Below are 22,640 nucleotides of genomic sequence, written 5' to 3' on the forward strand. Positions count from 1 at the left end.
TGTTGATTGGGCTTGCATGAATTAGCAGGAAGGAAATGGCAACCCACTCCAGTATCCTTGCCTGGAAAATCTCATGGCCAGAGGAACCTGGCGGGCTGCAGTCTACAGGGTTGCAAAGAGTCGGGCACGACCGAGTGACTAACACTTTCATTTCCCAACCTTAGCTTTTGGGAAGGGTTTATGCCCTAAGATATCTGACTGGACATTTCTGAAGAACTTAATCTTTGTCACTTGAGATTCCTGTGAGTTGACAGTATTTGAACTGTGGTTGTGCCTTTAAAAAAAATAATAATCCTGGTAGGAAAGTCTTGGTGACAAAGGAACCAATGAAGAAAGACATGGTATTTGAGGGAACTAAGACAAGTGTCTCTCCCCGGACCAGGGAACCCAGTGAAGAGTGAGACTATAACTCTGGATTGAAACTGAGTGCTAGGACTCACAGAAAGAGAGAAAGAACAAACCAGTGGTTACCAGTGGGGACAGGAGTCGGGGAGGGATGTTGTAAGGGTAGGGAAGTATGGGGTACAAATCATTAGGTACAAAATAAGGTACAAGGATACATCATAAAACATAGGGAATATAGCCAGTAGTTTATAATAAGTATAAATGGAGTATAACCTTTAAAATCTGTGACTCACCAAACTGTACACCTCTAACTTGTATAATATTGTACATCAAATATACTTCTACAAAAATAAATAAATAAAAACAACAATAGAAAAGATACTCCTTGCTGGTTAATAAGCTGAGCATCTACTGGCCTCATTTCTGATGACTGCAGTCATTGTAGGGAAGGATGTTTAACATAGAAGCTCATTAGGGCTGAAGAACAGGATGATTAAAAGCTTCTCCCTAAGGAGCAGGAGTTGCTGTATTCGGGGTGCTACTCACGGGCCTCTTCTGTCCTCCGCTTCTCAGAGGGCCGGCTGGGCTCCCCAATCCCAATCACGTTGGCTGCAACTGTGCGGAATTCATACTCCACCCAGGGGTTCAGACCCACCACAGTGGCTGTGAATGTCTTCCCATCGATGAGTTCTGGGACTGAAAGACATCGAAAGAAAGTGAAATAGTTGATTTTACTACTTGTCCCAATTTAAGAAAAAGTATTGTTGATTGTGATTCAAAATTATATGTAATAAAATATTGATTAAAAGGAATTCAAAATTATATGCCATAAACTTTAGTTACTACAAGGTTAAAAAAAGGTGAGGATGTTTCATAGAATTCTGCGTTAGGAAGATTGGAACTTAGTGCATCACCAGCATCACCGTCACTGCATCCAGGGCACCACCGCAGGTCTGAGGGCAGCAGCACGAACAGCCTTTGCACGAGGGTCATCCCAGACCACTCCGCGCCAGACCAATCAACTCAGATCTCACACCAGCAGATGACACCACAAAAGACAGTCTCCAAGGCCCAAGGCTACCTGATTGTAATCACTCTTGTTCTCGCTCACCTCACATGTTTCGCGGTATTTACTGAATAGGACTGGCACATTGTTTAATTCTTACAACCACCCTCAGTTCAGTTCAGTTCAGTCGCTCAGTCGTGTCCGACTCTTTGCGACCCCATGAATCGCAGCAGGCCAGGCCTCCCTGTCCATCACCCTAGGTAGCTGTAAATAAGGTAAAATTACTGTCTTCATTTTTATAGATGAGGAAAAGGTATCACATAAAGGTCAAATGACTCATCCAAGGTCCTAGTGGATTTGCATCTTTGACCACATGGCCCAAGCTCCATTATAATAACAATGGAGCAATAACATTATAGATCAATACAACTACTGTCAGTGAATCGTATTAGCATACCGAAAGAAAGAAGCTGCACGTGTAGAACGGAGGGTCCATGAAGAACACGAAAAGCGGGGTCAGAGAGGCAGCACTTGACGGTGTTCATTCAGCAGGATTTGCGGAAGGCCTTCACAGAGGACGGGGCTCACTGCCTGAAGCCACAAGCCACAGAGCCCTGGACTTGGCTTCTACACTTTCTGTGCAACCTTTTGGGTTTTGAACTGATTACCATAACGATTTCCCAGTGGGCCCAGGGGATGTCCCTGTGACAAAGCTGAGGCCCCAGTGACCAGACTACAGTGACTTCCAGCCTCCTTGGGACCACACGTATACAATCCTTCCCTCCAAAGGTGAAAAGTGTGGGCTCTGGAGTCAGACAACCTGGATTCTAACCCTGAATCCACTCTTAGCAGCCAAAGAACTTTAGGAAAGTTGCTTAACCTTTCCATGCCTTGGTTTTCTCACTGTGAAATAAAACTAATAACATCTATTCACAGTGCAGTTGAGAACACCCGAGAGAAGCACTTAGATAAGGGCTCAACCGATTCTAGCTGTAGCTATTTTCTTTTGTATACTGTCCTTATCATTGTTGTGAATATCAATATCTTCATCCCCCTCCTTTCCTTCATCATATTTATGCAGTGATTTACTTTTTTTTTAAGTTTCACAATCACTTCTGTATAGGGTCATAATAGTTCTTAATCTGCCCATTTAAAAGAAGAGGAAAATAAAGATGTACAGAAATCTGCTGCTTAGCAGATTCAGGATTAGAAGTCATATATCCTTAATTTCCAGATTTCCCTTTCCTTTCTTCCTAAAACACTCCCGTGACCCAGGAGAAAGTCAGTGATTCAGCTGGAAACACAGAGACCCATTTCTGAGGTCAGATATGCTCAAATGGAAAAACCACAACCATGGTCGCAACCATGGATTGTGCAACATGCTTACAATAACTACTTGTTTGTTTGTTTTTTTCCTCAAACAAAACCTAAATAAAATAACAAAATGAGTCTATTGGGAGGTGTAGACAGGAGCAGAAATGGTAGGCCTACTCACGTATGCTTTAACAAAACCTCATGTCTCTTCATACTCAAATGTATCCATCTAAAAAAATGACAGCAACTCAAGAGTCTCCATGCAGTCCTTAGATACAGGTTTCTTGAAGGCTGGGTACAAACCTTACAAAGACTGTGACTATGGAGTAACACAATCCACTGCTTTTCAAAGTGCACCACTAGAGGCACACAGACGATTTCAGGTAATGCACAGATAGATGATGCATTTCATTTTTATAACAAATGTATTTTAAAATACGTTCAAAAAATAAAACCAACACAAGACCTTGTTGGCTTCCCTCATAGCTCAGTTGGTAAAGAATCTGCTTGTAATTCAGGAGACCAGGGTTCAATTCCTGGGTCAGGAAGATCCTCTGGAGAAGGAAATGGGCTGCCATCTATGGGGTCGCACAGAGTCAGACATGACTGAAGCGACTTAGCAGCAGCAGCAGCAACCCACTCCAGTATTCTCACCTGGAGAATCCCATGGACAGAGGAGCTTGGCAGGCTACAGTCCATGAGGTTGTAAAAGTCGGACATGACTTACCAACTAAACCACCACCACCGCCAAGACCTAAGATCATTTTAGACACTGTGGCTTAGAACAAATTAAAGAACAAGCAAATGTGAATCAATAGAAAGAAAAATATTGAATAAATGATAGTATAGTGGGCTGAGGTCTAGGAAACGCTGCCCGAAAGTCTCATCTGTAGCGATGTGTCTGAATGAGAAACAGGAGGCCCCTCAGCTTCTGCTACACAGCTGTGTCCATTCTGCTGAGTTCCTGAAGCCCCAGTGAGACACCAGAATCAGAGGTTCAATACAGCACCTGTGTTGACCGCTTGCCAGCCCACGGAGAATGGAGTCCTGGCTTGAATGACGTACATGGTGACGGGGCTGTGGTTGTCAGGCCCGGGCCTCCAGGAGAGCTGAGCCGTGGTGTCTGTGATTTCATCTATAGTCACGGCCTCTGGGGGGCCTGGAGGACCTGAGAAAGAGCAAGACCCTCAGAAGTGGAGCAGTGTGTTCAGATGTCCAAGGAAGTGACCACTTGGCTGAATGGTCAACGCTCTATTCAGCTGTTGATTCATCCACCCCCCAAGTTTAACACTTGACAATCTGTTTTGAATACCCGCGAGGCGCCTGTCTTCCTTCTAGGTTCTGAAACTACATAGATGAGTGAAACATGGTGTGGCCTCCTCCCTCCAGGGGTTCACTACAAAATAGGAAAAACTAATATGTACTCAACAATTACAATAGAATATTTATTTTCCAGATGCCAAAGGAGAATATTGGGGTACTACCAGGGACCAAGTTCATTAATCCACCCATCATATATTTACAGGTTCCTACTATGAATTGGACGCTGTTATCTGGGGCTACAGTGGTGATAAATGAAGATTTGAGTCTTCTGGAAGTGGTCATTTCTACCCCTGACGGTGTGAGCACAAATGACTTTAGAACTTTGAGGTCACAGAGTTCTGCATAGTCCAGCTGCATTGGTATGTCCACACCAAATGCCAAAACACAGTCATGTGCGAGGAAACTGCTGTGAAAAGTGGCTCATGTTCAAGAAACTGAAGTCTGTGGCTTCTTCAGAGAAATTTCAAAATCAGGTTGGAGCCTGAGGATCCACACCTGCAGTTTCTGTAAGTCACACCTGTATTTTTCTACTTCTGCTCTGGAAGTGCACAGAGCACTGTGCTTAGACCACCGAAATGAGAGGAAATCAGTTTTAAATGAAGGCTTGAAAAACATAAAGAAACAGAGAGCTGGAAAGTGGTTGGCAGGCAAACACAAAATTAACACAGAGTGGGAGCAAAGACCCAAAGCTGTCCTAGATTCCAATATGAAAAGCTCTTAGCAGGCAGTTAAAGGCATTTCTAATGAGTGACCACCTAGGCAGAGAAGTTGAATGCCAGGGAGGGAGACAGAGCGGCAAAGTTCCTGTGTGTTAGATAGGAGTAAGAAGATCTTCCTAGAGGGCAGAGGGATGTGCCGAGGCCCAGGAAAGCGATCAGATGTTCTGCCCAAATACTCCGGGGCCACAACACAGGGGCAGGAAAGAAAGCGACCTTTCACAGAGTGCTGAAAAGTTAATGGCAGTTTCTGCAAGTAACACTTTGTTCTGGGATTCACTTCTGCATCCTTTCAGTGATGCCCTAAATTTCTCTTTCCTTTTTTAAAAAGCCTTTTTTATAGACCCACAGGTGAGACTAAATTTATCTTCTCCCTCCTACTCCTGAATGAAAGGTCTGCAAGTCTGCACGCTGGCACTGATTAATTTTCCACAGTGACATTTCGGCAAGTCAGTCTAATGCCACCTAGATAGAGCTGGCATAACCTCTGGTCTTCAGGACTCTTATTAACCACAGCAAGTCCAGAAGATAATAATATAATTTTTTTTTTTTCCTCACAGCTTTCTTATCCCAGTGTTCCCATCCTTTTTGAAAACAGATGTTCCTTCCATGGCCTTTAGAATCAAAGTACCACAAAGGAGAAAAGCATTCCTCTCCAAATCCCTCAGTGAATTCAATGGACGGGGAAGAGCTGAGCCCACTGCTGGCAACCAGAAGGAGCACAGGAAGGAGGTGGCCTGAACTTGGCTGCTGGAGATAAGATGTACTTTCACAGTGGGGTTTGCTGCTTGTTATGTTCCTGCTATCCGCCCCACCCAAGGGTAGATACGTTCATACCTTACACAAAGTTTTCACCCATTTGTTTTGGGGAAGTTGGGTCTCTCTTTCAAAATGACAACATGAGCAAATGTTTATCCTCTAAGCAGAGTGTTAACATGGGCTGGGGCTCACATGAGTTTGTGTCACAGGTAATAGCAGAGGCGATGCAGGTGTTATGCCTGGCATTCCTGCATCTTTCTCAGGGAAGACTCGCCTTTCTAGCTGCTGTCCGTGTGCTTTAGATTAAATAAAGTAGATAACAGAGAAAGAAGGAAGCCAAATGCAAGACTTCAAAGCTTTTAGTTTCAAATACAAAACCCCCTGACAGGTCAACGAAGTGCATATCTGCCTCTCCTCTGCAAAGTGCGGAAAAGCTGCCAAGGGCAGAGGCAGGAGGAGATAAAACCGAAGATTATGGTTTAAAATGGCATATTAATTTATTGGCCTTATTCACTGATTATGCTAGATTTTCTTTTAGACAGCATTTGCAGATTCCTCTTGGTGTTTAATGTTATTTTCTGTGAAATGAAGTATACAATATCACTTAAGAAATTCAACTTACTGATTTACATTTTTATGATTCTAATTTATTGGTGCTTAAACTGCTGATCTGAACATTACCCTAATTAAATAGACGATACATTTTCAGCCACAGAATTCCTTCTCCCCCAAGGGAACAGCAGACCAGCTCTGGTGTATTTTAAAATGGAAATAAACACGGTCCCCTCAGTTATTCTCTGGGTAGCTCTACCGAGGTTGGAAGCTTTTTCTCTTATCTGGCCCTTATCTGTACTATTACAGAAAGGTTTTTAAGGCAATTTAAAGGAGAATCAAAGTAGACCCGATGGAAAAGATATCTTTCTTTAACTTCTCTTGATATCAGTTTGAATTGCTGACTCCCACACCCCTCCCACCCCCGCCCATGCTACATGCAGAGGATGCAGCCACACTTTTTATCGCTTCAAATAACATCTTGTTCTCTGTGCACTCAGATTTACCCTGCCTCCAAATCTGGTATCACCTGGATTTTTGTTTTCTTACACTTAAAATTCTGCTGGCCAGATTCCTAAACACTTGTATTCAGCTGGATGTTTCGGATCATCAAATCACTTATTGTATTGTAAGTTCCCTACAGAAGAACCTTCACGTTGCCAACTTTCAAAGATGCAGATATATGTTCCATCAACGTCAGGCGTGAGTGACGTTATGCACTTCCCCTCCTATTGCTGACGATCCTTCAGCTCCACCATCTCCCGCCTCTTCTCCCTCCTCCAATCAATAACTCCTCTTGCCTCTTCACTCGTTGCAGCCCCTACATGCCAACTTTTGTACTGTACTACTGTACTTTTCAAGGTATGTACTGTAAGATTTAAAATGTTTTCTTTATTGTGTTTGTGTTTTATGTGAAAAGTATTATAAACCTGTTGCTGTACAGTACTAGATAGCCGACTGTGTTAGTTGGGTATCTAAGTTAACTTGGTTGGACTTATGAGCAAACTGGATTTAAACATGCTATCAGAACTAAACTCATTTGTATGTATGGGACTTACTGTACTTGTGAAGGAGACACTGGCTAAGAAATTATTTTGATATTCTGATTTGGCTTTGGATTTAACTTCATCAAACCCCTGAGCAAGCATCAGTTTGATTCTGATATATATATATATATATATATAGATAGATAGATAGATAGATAGATAGATAGATACACTGGTTCACAAAAACCAAATTTTAATTTAAAAATATTTCTTAAAGTTCGCTTACTGTTCCTTTACACATTGGTTTGGTAGGACTCAGTCAGCCAAGTCACTCATAGCCATGAGGCTGAAGTTAGGTCTTGTCTGTCATATGCAAGAGAATCTCACGAATGTCAGTTCTGACATCAACTCCCTGCTGATTTACTACAACCTAGGCAGTCAGGAAGTATTTCCTTCTAAAGCCAAATTGTAGAAACTGGACAGAACTAATCACTTCAGGGGGAAAACCTGGGGAAAGCTGGTGACAATTTTACTTAAGCCGCTCTTCGATCAGTGATCTAAGATACCGATTTGGTTCAGCCTAGACGAACAGCAAAAGGCACAGCGTGATCCTTTTTTAAGCCATTTCCTTTTCTTAATCTACAGTTTTTCTTGAAGGTCCTATCAACTCCAACACTGTAAATCATGGCACTTGGGGCCTTCAGAGGACTTCTTTTCAGTAGAGAGTAAGTGGATTTACTCTGCACTTTCTGATCCCCTATGAGAGAAACAGATGTACACAAAACTTCTGTAGACTCTTAACACCTTAACAATGTTTTCCTTCTATTGACTCTTTCCTGGTAATTCTAAACCACTGAGGCTTTTAGAACTCTGCACAGGAGTAGATATCACAAAAGTATTTTAAGAATGAAACCCCCAATTCCCATACCTCTCACGATCAGGTCAGCAGCGGCAGACAGCCTGTCGACACTTGTTTGGACCATGCAGACGTATTTCCCAGCATGCTTCAGCTGGATGTTTCGGATCATCAAATCACCAGCTGAATCCTGCTGATAAAGTAGGGGAAAGTGGCTACAATTACTTTTTAATGAGCTCTAAATATCATTATCACACGAAGGACACTGTGACTAATAGATTTATTTTACACTGGCTGATGAAAACATTAGCGATGCAAGCCATGGCCTATTAAAAATGTGTGAGCCTGCCTGTTAGGTAATAATAGCAACGTCCTCAGGACACACCTCGGGTAAGACCTCAGGTGTCTGGCCTCTGCATCTCTGGAACAGTTTGTCACCCATGTTGGAAGCACTTAAACTGATTATTTTTTCAAATGCATTTATTTATTTTGAAATGTTTATATTTTATATTAGAGTATAGCCAATTAACAATGCTGTGATAGTTTCAGAACAGCTAAGAGAGTGTCATGCATATACATATATCCATTCTCCCCCAGGTGGCGCTAGTGGTAAAGAACCCGCCTGGTAATGCAGGAGACCCAAGAGACTTGGGTTCAATCCCTGGGTCGGGAAGTTCCCCTGGAGGAGGGATGACAACCCACTCCAGTATTCTGGCCTGGAGAACCTCATGGACAGAGGACCTGATGGGCTACAGTCCATAGGCCCACAAAGAGTCAGACATGACTGAAGGGATTTAGCATGCATTCGCCCCCAAACTCCCCTCCCATCCAGGCTGCCACACAACACTGAGGAGAGCTCCCTTGGAAGCTCTGAAATGTACGTAAAGTGGCTGCTGATTTAGTCCTGTGGGTTTCTTCAGATATGCCCTCAACCTACAGCTTTCGATGGCACTGCAGTACTCGGGAACTCTTTGTATGGAAAGGGGAGTTAGGTCAATGCTCAGAGGCACCTGTATTTTACTGCACAACACTGTCTTACAGCCAGCATTCTGATTGCTCCTCAGTTTGAATTAAAGAATTATGAGGAGCAGACTCTCCAAGGAAATCTTGCATCCCCTAGTGTAGAACGGGGCTAATTTGCTTTCCCATGCCAAATGTGTGTTTGATCAGCAGATGAATAGGACTCATTACAGCCTGGCATGGATATCGAGGTGCCCTAGAAATATTTATACACCATTTACCAGCACAGTACTTTTAGTAAATGTGAGAAGATGCCGCTACAGGCCATCACAAAGCTGGCAATTAAACTGAAAAACACAGCTATACCTTAGAGTTCCATAGCTCTGTTAATCAAAAGTTTGGAGAATGGCTGCTTGAGCAGGAGAACACCCTAGGCTTGAGTCAGGAAGTTATGCTTATTTCTAAATCTTGAAGGATGGCAAGGTAACATAGGTTACTTTGGCCCTATTGTTATTCTTTCAGATGACAATAACATTGGATAATACTTGGTGGTATTTAATATCTGGCAGGCATGTATTATATTGAGTACTGACATGTCCTGTGAGGTAGGTACTTTTGTTATCCCTACTATACAGATGAGGAAACTCAAGCACAGAAAGGCTAGACGTCTTGCCTGGAGTTACTTAGCTGGTCAGTGGCAGAGCCAGGCTGTGAGCTCACATGGTCAGGCTGCAATCCCTATCCTTTACTAGAATTCTATGCTGTCATCTGGAAAGATCTCATTCTAAATTAATGTGTACTTGGTTTCATCTTTGATTTCAGTACAACATATTATATATTTAGTCAGGGCAATGAAAGATAGAGACCTGCCAATAGTTACAAATAGGGTTAGGAGAAGCACAGAAGCATGCTGTCAAGAGAGAGCTGAAGCTTTGAAACTTAGCTGTTTGGGGCTGGTGTCTCTGGGCCTTAATCTATCAACCTATGAAAGGATTCATTGCCTGTGACACTAGCTTGTGAGAAGCAAAGGAGATTATATGTGTATGTGAAATCCTGAAAACTGTAAAGCGCGAGGAAATTTAAACTAGTATTAGGGGTGGCCGTGGTCAGCATTCTTTGGGAAAAAATTATGTCAAAAATATTAAATCTAATTCAAGAAGAGCTGTGCTTTTCTTTTTAAACCTGAAATCTTTTTTTTAAAATTTATAACACTTGGATTCTCATTTAGATTCTACTATTTACTCACAAAGTCTTATAATTGCTAGTAAAATAGGATACCTGCTACCATATTTCACAGAGATTCTGAGGATTAAAGAGCTGATACATATGAAAATGCTGGATAAATGATTAGACATTTTGCAAGTATAAGGTATCATCATCACCATGACTATTAATACTTCTTTACCTAAGACATTTCATATACTAGGATTTTGAGCATAGACTTAAACAAAAAATATGCCTCATAAGGGAGTGTGTGTTGTGAAGGTACAAAGTCATAGTGGTTTAAAATAAATAGCTACACTATCGCAATAATTTATTTTATTCACCAAGGGCTGGAAGCTCAAAGAAGCTAAAGGTAGCCTGGAGATTTTCGAGCACAGGTATTGATTAACAGAATTTTGTGACTATGTTGTTTGGAGTATACTTTCCCTATGTGTGTTTTTAAAGTAAAAGTGAAACAAAGAAAAGAAATATAAAGTCGGGATTGAGGTAAGAGGCTCACAGAAGGAGACCACAATGTTTCTCTTTCCCTTTGAAGTCATTCAGACTACACTATTTACTGAGATCTACATTCACATTGCTACCACAGAGAACTAAACGATGCTGTGGTCTGCTCTGCTCCTGGCAGAACCATTGGAGGTCACCAGAGGACAATGAAATAACTCTCTTAAAAACTGCAGTAGGTTAGCTCTACCGAACGTCATCTGCACAGTACTGACCTGGCAAGTAGAAACTGCAAAATGGGCTTAACTTCAGAACTGCTTCCTTACCTCTTCTGTTGTCCAGCACTAACTTCACAGACATTAATGATCCTGGTGGCTAATACACTTAGCTCTCATAATTTGCAGTGATGTCCCAACTCTTGCACTTAATTCTTTGGCAATGATTGATTGGCACTTAGCACTGGTATCACAAAAGAGACAAACACTTGCCATACAAAAGGCTATTGAGAGTGATTCCATGGACAGAGGTCGTTAAAAAAGGTGGTCATCAGAGCCTGACTCCACCTTTCAGTGGTTCAGCATAAGGTTCACATCTATCTTATTGACAGAATTTATATTTTGATAGCCCAAACAGCTGTTTTGATTGGTTGTTGACTGTGCCATCCTGAGAGAATATTTTTATTATCTCTCCTGCCAAAGACATTGGTTTTACTATGAAAATAAACATTCTGTTTAATCTGTGGAAGTTTTCTCAATGTATACTCTCATGTTATTAGAACTAATATTACTCTTCCTTCAGTGAATACAATCATTAAAATTTCTCACATACTATTTTTGGTGGTAGGCACTGTGCTATTTAGGCTTCTAAACCTGAAGGTATTTAGTGTCCTCAATGATGTTGTAAAATAGCTAATATCATTCCTTATTTGTTCAAGGTTATTAGGCTGAACTATATCAAAGTGGTCCAGAATGGTTAACAATGGCAATTTTAACTAGCTTTTCTCAACCAGAGTTCCAAGGGACAATCAGTAGACTCAAGGCATCCATTGAGCTAATGAAATAACTTCTCTCTCATGCATTTAAAACGGTACCAGTCATATACAATCCTTGGGAGACTTGAGCAAATAGTTACAGAAATTATTTGGGGTGTTTGGTAATTCAGTAGGGACGTATTATTTGGGAAAGGCAGAAAGAATGTAAATAATAGGAATACCACCATATTTGAGAAGAATATGTTGAAGGTCAACATATCACAGGTATAATTTATAAGTTTTAGTCCATTTATTCTCAGTATAAGAGATGGGGATAAGACGAGATGGGCAAATCAGATTCCTTTGGGAGCATGGAGGAAGGGAATGTTTTCCATACAGCCTCATGCTTATATTCTGCTGTCTTTGATTAGTCCCCTCCATGATAATGGCAGCTGGAATGAATCTTTCTTTAAATTTTGATTGGCGTAGAGTTGATTTACAAGGTTGTGTTTACTTGCAGCAAAGCGAATCAGCTATGCACAAATATGTCTACTCTTTTTTAGATTTTTTTTCCCATATAAGCCATCAGAGAGCAGTGAGTAGAGTTCCCTGTTCTATATAATAGGTCCTTATTCATTACCCATTTTGTATATAGTAGTGTTTTATATATGTAGTTATATTTTATATATAGTAGTGTGTATATGTCAATCCCAATCTCCCAATGTATTCCTTACCCCTGGGATCTTCCTTACTAATAGGAAAGTAGGGTTATGTTACAGTAGAAAAACTATTCTTGAAAATGATTGTCATATTTCAAATTGTTTCCAAATTTAATGTTTTCTTGGTGTGAGTTCAATGGTACTATTTTTTTTTATGGGAAATAATTAAGGCCTTTGGAAAATTCGATCATTAAAATTCAAATTATTTGGAGATAATAAACTATCTGATCAGACTCTCAGATTCAAGAAAGAAAGCCCTAACCTCACAATGATGAGTATTCCACAAAAACCAAAGGGAGTTTAGTCAGCAGTCTAAAAGAATACGAGTAAACTGTCCTCGAGCTGTTTTATTAATTCAGTTCCATGGCATATGGTTCACCATGCGGCAAAGAATTTGGGATTTGAAGTTTAAAGCTGAAACCTGCAGTTTAGTAGCAGTGAGGCCAAGGCAAGCCATGTATCTCCCATGACCCTGAGTTTACAGAAATGAACAGCTAACCTGTAGGGTTAAGGATTATGAGGGTTAAGAAAAGGACTGGCAAACAAGTGCTCAATAAGTGTGACTCAGGGCCACACTTATGCAAAACAGAGCAGACGTTAACCAAGATTTTTTTTAAGGTATTTGAACAAAATCATCAAAGAATAACTTTGTATTTCTGCTAAGTTACTTCAGTCATGTCCGACTCTGTGCGACCGCATAGACGGCAGCCCACCAGGCTCCGCCGTCCCTGGGATTCTCCAGGCAAGAACACCGGAGTGGGTTGCCATTGCCTCCTCCAATGCACGAAAGTGAAAAGGGAAAGTGAAGTCGCTCAGTCATGCCTGACTCTTAGCGACCCCATGGACTGCAGCCTACCAGGCTCCTCCATGGGATTTTCCAGGCAAAAGTACTGGAATGGGTTGCCAGTGCCTTCTCGGAACTTTGTATTTCAAGTTAGTCTAAACAAGTTGTTTGACTCACTTTAGTTGCACATTGCATTTACTGTGGATAATCTGATATTAAATACTTACCCCTCCAACTCTTTCAAAGTGGTCCCCATCTCTGTCAAAGTCTATCAGGCGTCCATTAAATGACCAAGTGAACACAATGTTGAGCGAGTGATCGTGTGTTACCTGGCATGGCAGAACAATACTTTCCCCAACAGTGACATCCATACTGGAAGGAGGCACCATTACCTTTGTTGGATCTAGAGAGTGAAGACAAAACAGAACAACAAAGCCTATGAGCATAAGCAGAAATAAAATGTAGAATTCAAGGGCAGGATGAAATACTAAGGAGTTTGGCTTTATTTTTTCTTAGGCTATGCCCGGCAAGTCTTAGTCATCTGGGAAGCTCAGATTCGGGCTAGGAGGTCATTTTTAATATGAAAAGATGAAAACACTCATAATGTGAATCTTCACAGAGCAACTGAACTCAGCTGGGGTGCACTGAGGTTACATCTCTTAAGACACATACGGAGGGGCCTACTTCTGCAGCCTGCTCTGAAATTGCCACTTGAAAAAGGTTTTCAGTTCTCCCTGGTTTCACTAGAAAGCTGAGTGCAAGCAGGAAAATCCATGCTAATTGGAAGCTTTCTTTTTTCTACTATAAAAGTGATACATGTTTAGTATAGGAAAGTCAGAAAATTCAGGGAAGCTGAAAGAAGGAACCAAAGGAAAACAATTATGTATAGTTTCTTAGTGTTTGGATAAAATTCCTATTTTCATTTTAGTATAATTACTCCATGTTTTGGATTCTTAGCTTTTCAGTTGTTTTGTTTTGCAGTATAGCAAACATGCTACATATATGATACTTCTCTTTATTCTCTACTTAAATGTAATACAGCCTTATATTTTATCCACAAATTATTATAGCCTGCATGATAGGCTATTAATTGTTTCAACCATTATGAAACTAGTAAATATTTTAGCAAATTTATTATAATTATAAATAATGCTATAGTGACTATCTCTGACAAAATGGTGCATATATATATATACATATATATATATATAGAGAGAGAGAGCTTATTTCTTATTTAAGAATAGTTGATTTACAATGTTGTGTTAGTTTCAAATAAATAGCAAAGTGATTCAGCTATACACATATATTCTTTCTCAGGTTCCTTTCCATTATAGACTATTACAAGATAGAGATTATAGTTCCTTGTGCTATACAGTAAGTCCCTGTTGTTTGTTTTATATATAGTAGTGTATATATATTCCTTCCAGACTCCCAAGTTATCCCTCCCCACCCTTTGGTAATGATAAGATTGTTTTCTATGTTTGTAGGTCTTTCTGCTTTGTTCAGTTCAGTTCAGTTGCTCAGTTATGTCCGACTCTTTGCAACACCATGAACCACAGCATGCCAGGCCTCCCTGTCCACACCAACTCCCGGAGACTACCCAAACCCATGTCCATTAAGTTGGTGATGCCATCCAATCATCTCATCCTCTGTTTCCCCCTTCTCCTCCTGCCCTCAATCTTTCCCAGCATCAGGGTTTTTTCCAATGAGTCAGGTCTTCACATCAGGTGGCCACAGTATTGGGGTTTCAGCTTCAGGATCAGTCCTTCCAATGAACACCCAGGACTGATTTCCTTTAGGATGGACTGGTTACATCTCCTTACAGTCCAAGGGACTCTCAAAGAGTCTTCTCCAACACCACAGTTCAAAAGCGTCAATTCTTCAGCACTCAGCTTTCTTTAGAGTCCAACTCTCATAACCATACATGACTAGTGGAAAAACCATAGCCTTGACTAGATGGACATTTGTCATCAAAGTAATGTCTCTGCTTTCTAATATGCTATATAGATTGGTCATAACTTTCCTTCAAGGAGTAAGAGTCTTTTAATTTCACGGCTGCAATCACCATCTGCAGTGATTTGTAAGCCCAGAAAAATAAAGTCTGTCACTGTTTCCACTGTTTCCCCATCTATTTCCCATGAAGTGATGGGACCAGATGCCATGATCTTGGTTTTCTGAATGTTGAGCTTTAAGCCAACTTTTTCACTCTCCACTTTAACTTTCATCAAGAGGCTTTTTAGTTCCTCTTCACTTTCTGACATAAGAGTGGTGTCATCTGCATATCTGAGGTTATTAATATTTCTCCAGGCAATCTTGATTTCAACTTGTGCTTCATCCAGCCCAGTGTTTCTCATGATGTACTCTGCATATATGTTAAACAAGCAGGGTGACAATATACAGCCTTGATGTACTCCTTTTCCTATTTGGAACCAGTCTGTTGTTCCATGTCCAGTTCGAACTGTTGCTTCCTGACCTGCATACAGGTCTCAAGAGGCAGGTCAGGTGGTCTGGTATTCCCATCTCTTTCAGAATTTTCCACAGTTTATTGTGATCCACACAATCAAAGCTTTGGCATAGTCAATAAAGCAGAAATAGACGTTTTTTCTGGAACTCTCTTGCTTTTTTGATGGTCCAACGGATGTTGGCAATTTGATCTCTGATTTCTCTGCCTTTTCCAAAACCAGCTTGAACATCTGGAAGTTCATGGTTCACATTCTACTGAAGCCTGGCTTGGAGAATTTTGAGCATTACTTTACTAGCATGTGAGATGAGTGCAACTGTGCAGTAGTTTGAGCATTCTTTGGTATTGCCTTTCTTTGGAATTGGAATGAAAACTGACCTTTTCCAGTCCCATGATCACTGCTGAGTTTTCCAAACTTGCTGGCATATTGAGTGTGGCACTTTCAGAGCAGCATCTTTTAGGATTTGAAATAGCTCAACTGGAATTCCATTGCCTCCACTAGCTTTGTTCGTAGTGATGCTTCCTAAGGCCCACTTGACTTCACATTCCAGGTTGTCTGGCTCTAGGTGAGTGTGAGTGATCACACCATTGTGATTATCTGGGTTGTGAAGATCTTTTTTGTACAGTTTCTCTGTGTATTCTGCCACCTCTTCTTAATATCTTCTGCTTCTGTTAGGTCCATACCATTTCTGTCTTTTATTATGCCCATCTCTGCATGAAATGGTCCCTTGGTATCTCTAGTTTTCTTAGAGAGATCTCTAGTCTTTCCCACTCTATTGCCTTCCTGTATTTCTTTGCACTGATCACTGAGGAAGGGTTTCTTATCTCTCCTTGCTATTCTTTGGAACTCTGCATTCAAATGAGTATATCTTTCCTTTTCTCCTTTGCTTTTTGCTTCTCTTCTTTTCACAGCTATTTGTAAGGCCTCCTCAGAAAGCCATTTGGTTTTTTGCATTTCTTTTTCTTGGGGATGGTCTTGCTCCCTGTCTCCTGTACAGTGTCTCGAACCTCCATCCATAGTTCATCAGGCACTCTGTCTATCGGATCTAGTCCCTTATATCTATTTATCACTTCCACTGTATAATCATAAGGGATTTGATTTAGGTTATACCTGAATGGTCTAGTGGTTTTCCCTACTTTCTTCAAGTTAAGTCTGAATTTGGCAATAAGGAGTTCACGATCTGAGCCACAGTCAGTTCCCAGTCTTGTTTTTGCTTACTGTATAGAGCTTCTCCATTTTTGGCTGCAAAGAATATAATCAATCTGATTTTGGTGTTGACCATCTGGTCTGTTTTGTAAATAAGTTCATTTGTGTCATTTTTTTAGATTCCAAGCATAAGTGATATTTTTCTCTGTGTAACTTTACTTCACTCATATATCACTTTAAAAAAATGATAACTACTAATTTGTCTTTAAATTCACCCTTTACATTATAGTTTTAATTGGGAATGAAATGGACTTGCTCATCCAAGATAGTTTATGAACCTTAAAACTACATTCACACATAGATAGTCTCTACTTTCTCACTGACATAGGATTTCATAACTGATGTCAGAGAGTAAAATGGTGAAAAGCAATGTGAATTAAATTGAAAGGTCATAGAAGTGCTTACAGAGTGAAATTATGAATTCAGCCATATTCCTGAAATTTCTCTATACTGAACTCTAAAGTCAAACAAAACCAACCAAACACACCACAATGAAGAGGACAAATCAAAAGCAAAGAGAGACAGTAAAGGAGTGACAGCGAATCCCCTTCCACATTCACAGGATTGCGTTTCACAGGCTGTGCAGCACATAAACCCTTACTGAATATAGCTCCTAGATTACAATCTCAGCTGGGAATTTTGTAATGGAGTCTCTTTCCAACAACCCACTCACTAAAATTTCCTCTTTAAAGAGTATCCAAACAGTATTTTCTACCCTTTTATCCAACTTTGGGAAGCAAACATCTCAGGTCGTTAAAGAAGGAGTCTGTGTACATCTGAACTGAGTCAGTTCAGTTTAGTCCTTTAGTTGTGTCCAACCCTTTGTGACCCCATGGACTGCAGCACGCCAGGCTTCCCTGTCCATCACCAACTCCTGGAGCTTGCCCAAACTCAAGTCCATTGAGTCAGTGATGCCATCCAACCATCTCTTCCTCTGCTGTCCCCTTCTCCTGCCTTCAATCTTTCCCAGCATCCATAAATGGATTCTGATCTAGTGGAGGAATATACTTTTGTTCTTTTCTGAAAATAGGTAGAGTTCAGGACAAGTGGATTGGTGTGCTCTTGGTGATTTCACGGTGTGCATGAAATCAGAAGTGAAAAACAGGTACTTCTAGCTAAGAGTTTTTTGCCTGGAGAATTCCATGGATAGAGGAGCCTGGTGGGCTACAGTCCAAGGGATTGGACAAGACTGAGAGACTAACACACACACACACACTAGCTAAGAGATAATGGGAAAGACAACTGTTTATTTCAAAACCTGAGGCTTTTGCAAGTCATATAATCAAAATCAACTATTAATTAATTGACCCATAGGAAAAGGTACAGATAGAGATTTTTTTTTAAATGATGGAAGAAGTTAAAAACAAATCACCTTTGAATAATGCTAAGCAGAAAATCAAGAAATAACTCCATTTCACTTAATGTGTTTTAATTTCAAAATTCATCTATAAAATGAAGATTGGAACACATAATTCCTGGACAAAATTATCTGCATCTCCGGTTTGTGTTTGGCATGATGTCACTTTATTCTATTTTAAATGGCTGTCCACTGATTTTGCAATTTAGATTTTCATTTTAATGTACTTTCATTCATTTGTGGATCTATCTACCAAGCAATCGTTATGTGTTAAATGGATAACAGTGTCCTACTACCAAGAGAGACCCGACAAAACTTTTTCATAAAAACTAACTGAGGGACTTCCCTGGCCGTCCAGTGGTTAAGAATTGGCCTTAAAATGCAGGGCATGCAGGTTTGACCTGTGGTTTAAAAACTAAGATCCCACATGCCACAAGGCAACTGCTGTGGCAACCACAAGCCTGTGTGCTCTAAAGCCCACACACAACTACTAGAGAGTCCATGCACCATTATAAAAGATCCTAAGTGCCACAACTGAGACCAGAAGCAGCCAAGTAAATAAATGCTCGTGCTTGGTAACTCTTTCTTGTCTGACTCTTTGAGACCTGGCTCCTCCGCCCAAAGTTTTCAGGCAAGAATACTGGAGCAGGTTGCCATCTCCTCCTCCAAGAGGATCTCCTCAACCCAGGGACTGAACCCTCATCTCTTGTGTCTCCTGCATTGACAGGTGGATTCTTTACCACTAGCGCTACCTGGGAAGCCCAAAGAGATAAACGGACAAAAACAAAAAACCAAAAACGGAGCCTAACTTCTAACTAAAAAACTAAACTAACAGAGCCTAACTAGCTAAAAAACTAACTGTTCCCATTCTAGATACCATGTTATATGCTTGACATGGATTGTTTCATTTATTTTTAACAAATACATACTATTATTCCTATTTAACAGATGAGGGAAACTGATGCCTAAGAATGGTTAAGGAACTATCTGTTGTGCTAAGCTGTCTCCCTTCATTTAGCTAAAAAATGACATATCCATTCACAAACGATCCAGGGAACAAGGCTGAGGGCATAATACAGCAATCTGTACTTTTGATTATGTGTAGTCAGCTAAAGACATGTAAACACAGAAGAAATTCAGAGAAGGCCATGGGGTGAAGATGGTTTCAGAGGGCTTTACTGCAAGATGAATGAAGTTACTGTCTTAGGTAAAAAGCAGTGATGAGTTTATACCTGAAATGCTGGCTCTACCTATAAGCTTACACATCACACTGATGAGTGCAGAGTCAGATGTGAAGGCTAAAGTCCTCAAAAATGTCTTGGAGTTGGCACCTACCTGAAAGCCTAGAATCACTTGCAGTTCTGGTTACATTTTTAATTGACATCGTTTTTTCACCTGAAGAAATGTTTATCCTTTTATGCACATTCAGTGATCTGGGACAGATTTTATTATTATTGCTGAACTCAGCTGCCTGTTAACCAAGGAACAAAGTTTTCTAAATCAAGGATTATGCTGGTATAGCTACTGTGATGACAGATGCTAATTCATTACTGTAGCACTTGTCACTGATTCACATTTGAGCCCTGAAGCAACAAGAATCAATGCAAAGAAAGTCAAGCACCATACACACACCAGAGAGGTCTCCCTGGGACTGGAGAAGATTAAACTAAAGAGGTTCGAAACCTCATTAGTTTCCTGGTTTTCCCAAATTGTATACTTGTTCAGTACTCCTGTTTTCCGTGTTGTGAATTCAGATGCTCTTTACGTGATTAATTTATTTAATTTTGAATACAAACACTGTACGCAAATAAGCAGATGGTGTCTTCAAAACAAAACTGTCTCCCCTCCTTTGGTTTTAATTCATCAAGATCAGGAAGAACCTATATTTATGATTTGTGTTCTGAAGACTCACTCCGTCTATTGTTCTGTGCATAGAACTCTCAAAGGCAATTAGAACTCAAGATGTGAACTGATGTCTGGATTTGGATGTAATTAAATAGCAACAACAAAATAGGGCTAACAATACCCCAAAACTTTCCAGCTTGTGGTTGGTTCACTACATGGAAAATGAGAAATTCAGAACTCCAGAGGATTGATGCTGAAAATATATACATATATTTATCAAGTGATTAACCATCAGAGAGTAAAAAAAATTCCTTTTTATGCTTTATAGTGTTTTCTATAACATAGAGAAGACAGAAGTAAACTAAGTGCTTTATTCCAAAGATCAAAACAACCAGGAGAGAGAGATTTAATTATTAACCACTGTGTTAATGATTAAGTCAGTGATTAGATGCATAATTCCTTTCACACTAACAATGAAATATCAGAAAGGTAAAGTAAAAAACAGTACTTTTAAAATCACATCAAAAAACAAATAAAATGCCTAAGAGGAATAAACCTGACCAAGGAGATGAAAGAACTATATATGGTGAGAACTATAAAACATTATAAAGGAAACTGAAGAGGATTCCGTTAAGTGGAAAGATATCTCGTGTTCTTCAATCAGATGAATTAATTTTGTTAAAGTGGCAATGCTACCCAATCTACAGATTTAATGTGATCCCTGTGAAATTACCCATGACATTTCACACAGAATTAGAATAAATAATCGAAAAATTAATATGGAACCATAGAAGGCCAAGAGTTGCCACAGCAATTCTGAGGAAAAAAAACCAAAAGGCTCTCTCAGACTTCAGACAATAAGACAAAGCCACAGAAGTCAAAACAGTGTGGTATTGGTACAAAAACAGACATGCAGATCAATGGAGCACAATAGAGAGCTCAGAAATAAAACCACGTATCTATGATCAATCAATCTTTGACAAAGGAAGCAAAACTATAAAATGGGGAAAAAGACAGTCATCAGCAAGTGGTGATGGGAAAGTTGAACAGCTGAATGTAAATCAATGAAGTTAAAACATACTTTCATAACATGCATAAAAATAAACTCAAAATGGCTTAAAACTTCAACATAAGACATGACACCATAAAACTTCTAGAAGACAGCATGGGTAAAACATTCTTTGACATAAATCATACCAATGTTTTCTTAGATCAGTCTCCCATGGCAACACAACTAAAAACAAAACAAATGGAACCTAATAAAACTTATAAGGTTTTGCACAGCAAAGGAAACCATAAAAACAAACAAACAAAAACACAGAAAAGACAACCTACAGAAGGGAAGAAAACATTTGATGCAATGATGCTAAATTGCTTATACAGTTCAACAACAAAAACCAAACAACCTAACTGAAAAGTGCTCAGAAGATCTTAATAGATATTCCTCCAAAGAAGACATACAGGTGGCGGCCAGTAGGCACATGAAAAGATGCTCAACATCACTAATTACCAAAGAAATGCAATTCAAAACCACAGTGAGTACCACTTCACACCAGCTTGAATGGCCATCATTAAAAAGCCTACAAATAACAAACGCTGGAGAGGGTGTGAAGAAAAGGGAACTCTCTTACACTGTTGTGGATGTAAATCAGTGCACACTCCTTCCAAAGCTTTTTGCATCTAAAAGGAATCAGAATATGATGAAGCAGGAAGAATGGTTGAGATTTTAAAAGATTTCTAAGGTCCCTAAAAGAAAATTAGATTGAGACTTCCTAGCATCTTTTACTGGTCTATATAAATGCATTAAGCTTCTGTCTTTCTGTTATGAAACTGGGAGAAAGACTAGATAGAGCTGCAACAAATTGGAGAGTTACGTTTGAAGTGATTTGAGTCGAAAGAGGCGATATGAATGCCTATGAGTATGGGTTGATATATACTTAAGTAGGTATCAGGAAGTACGTATCAACAAATTGATAAAGCATAACTTTGTAAACAAAGATGAAATATTTGCCTTTTCCTTTCTATTGGTCCTTCAAAAATCTGGCTTTTCTCCAGCTGGCTCCCCTGTGCACTTGATGGTTTACTGTGACCAGATATCAACTAGTTATGCTGATCATTGTTTTGATTTGTTTTCTTTGTTTTGAAATTTTTTATGCTTTCTGTCTCTGTTACAGTATGATCTTGTTAATGTTACTAGCTGTATGACTTATTCTGTCTATTTTATAAGATTGCAATCTCTGTGTGTGTGTATACATATACATATAGGTGCTTGTATCCATATATAGATGTTAGTATTATATGTATATATAGATGTTAGTATCTATATGTATATATAGATATAAGAGATGGAGGTGCTCCAGAAAACTAAAAATAGAAGTACCATACGATGCAGCAATCCTACTCTGTGACATATGCCCAGACAAAACTGTAATTCAAAAAGATACACACACCTTTATATTTACAGCAACACTATTTACAAAAGGCAACACATGAAAACAGCCTAAATGTCCACTGACATAAATGGTTAAAGAAGATGTGTTGTATGTCTCTCTGTGTGTATATATATATACAATGGAATATTGCTCAGCCATGAAAAAGAATGAAATAATGTTACTTGCAGCAACATGTTTATAACTAGGGATTATCATACTAAGTGAAGTAAGTCAGAAAAAGAAAATGCCAAACAGTATAATTTATATAGAGAGTCTAAAAAATGGAGCCCATGAACCTATCTACAGAACAAAATTATACTCATAGACACAGAGGACAGACTTGTGGTTTCCAAGTGGAGGAAGGGAGCAAGAGAAATGAACTG

The 22,640-nt window shown here is 39.7% G+C and overlaps 1 protein-coding gene across 3 annotated transcripts in view; it reads right to left on the reverse strand.

Annotated features, from left to right (window-relative positions):
- Positions 1 to 22,640, reverse strand: part of CNTN4 (contactin 4) — a 616,632-nt gene that overhangs the window by 19,549 nt on the left and 574,443 nt on the right. For 2 of the 3 annotated variants that reach the window (XM_018038420.1, XM_018038419.1), the window contains exons 13-16: positions 13,183 to 13,358; positions 7,930 to 8,050; positions 3,675 to 3,833; positions 892 to 1,041 (exon numbers count right to left, since the gene is read on the reverse strand). In XM_018038420.1, coding sequence (XP_017893909.1) covers positions 892 to 1,041; positions 3,675 to 3,833; positions 7,930 to 8,050; positions 13,183 to 13,358 — 606 coding nt within the window. The remainder of the gene's footprint in view (positions 1 to 891; positions 1,042 to 3,674; positions 3,834 to 7,929; positions 8,051 to 13,182; positions 13,359 to 22,640) is intronic. The other variant, XM_018038421.1, reaches the window with a different exon arrangement.

This window comes from Capra hircus, chromosome 22 (genome assembly GCF_001704415.2).
Source record: "Capra hircus breed San Clemente chromosome 22, ASM170441v1, whole genome shotgun sequence".
NCBI lineage: Eukaryota > Metazoa > Chordata > Mammalia > Artiodactyla > Bovidae > Capra > Capra hircus.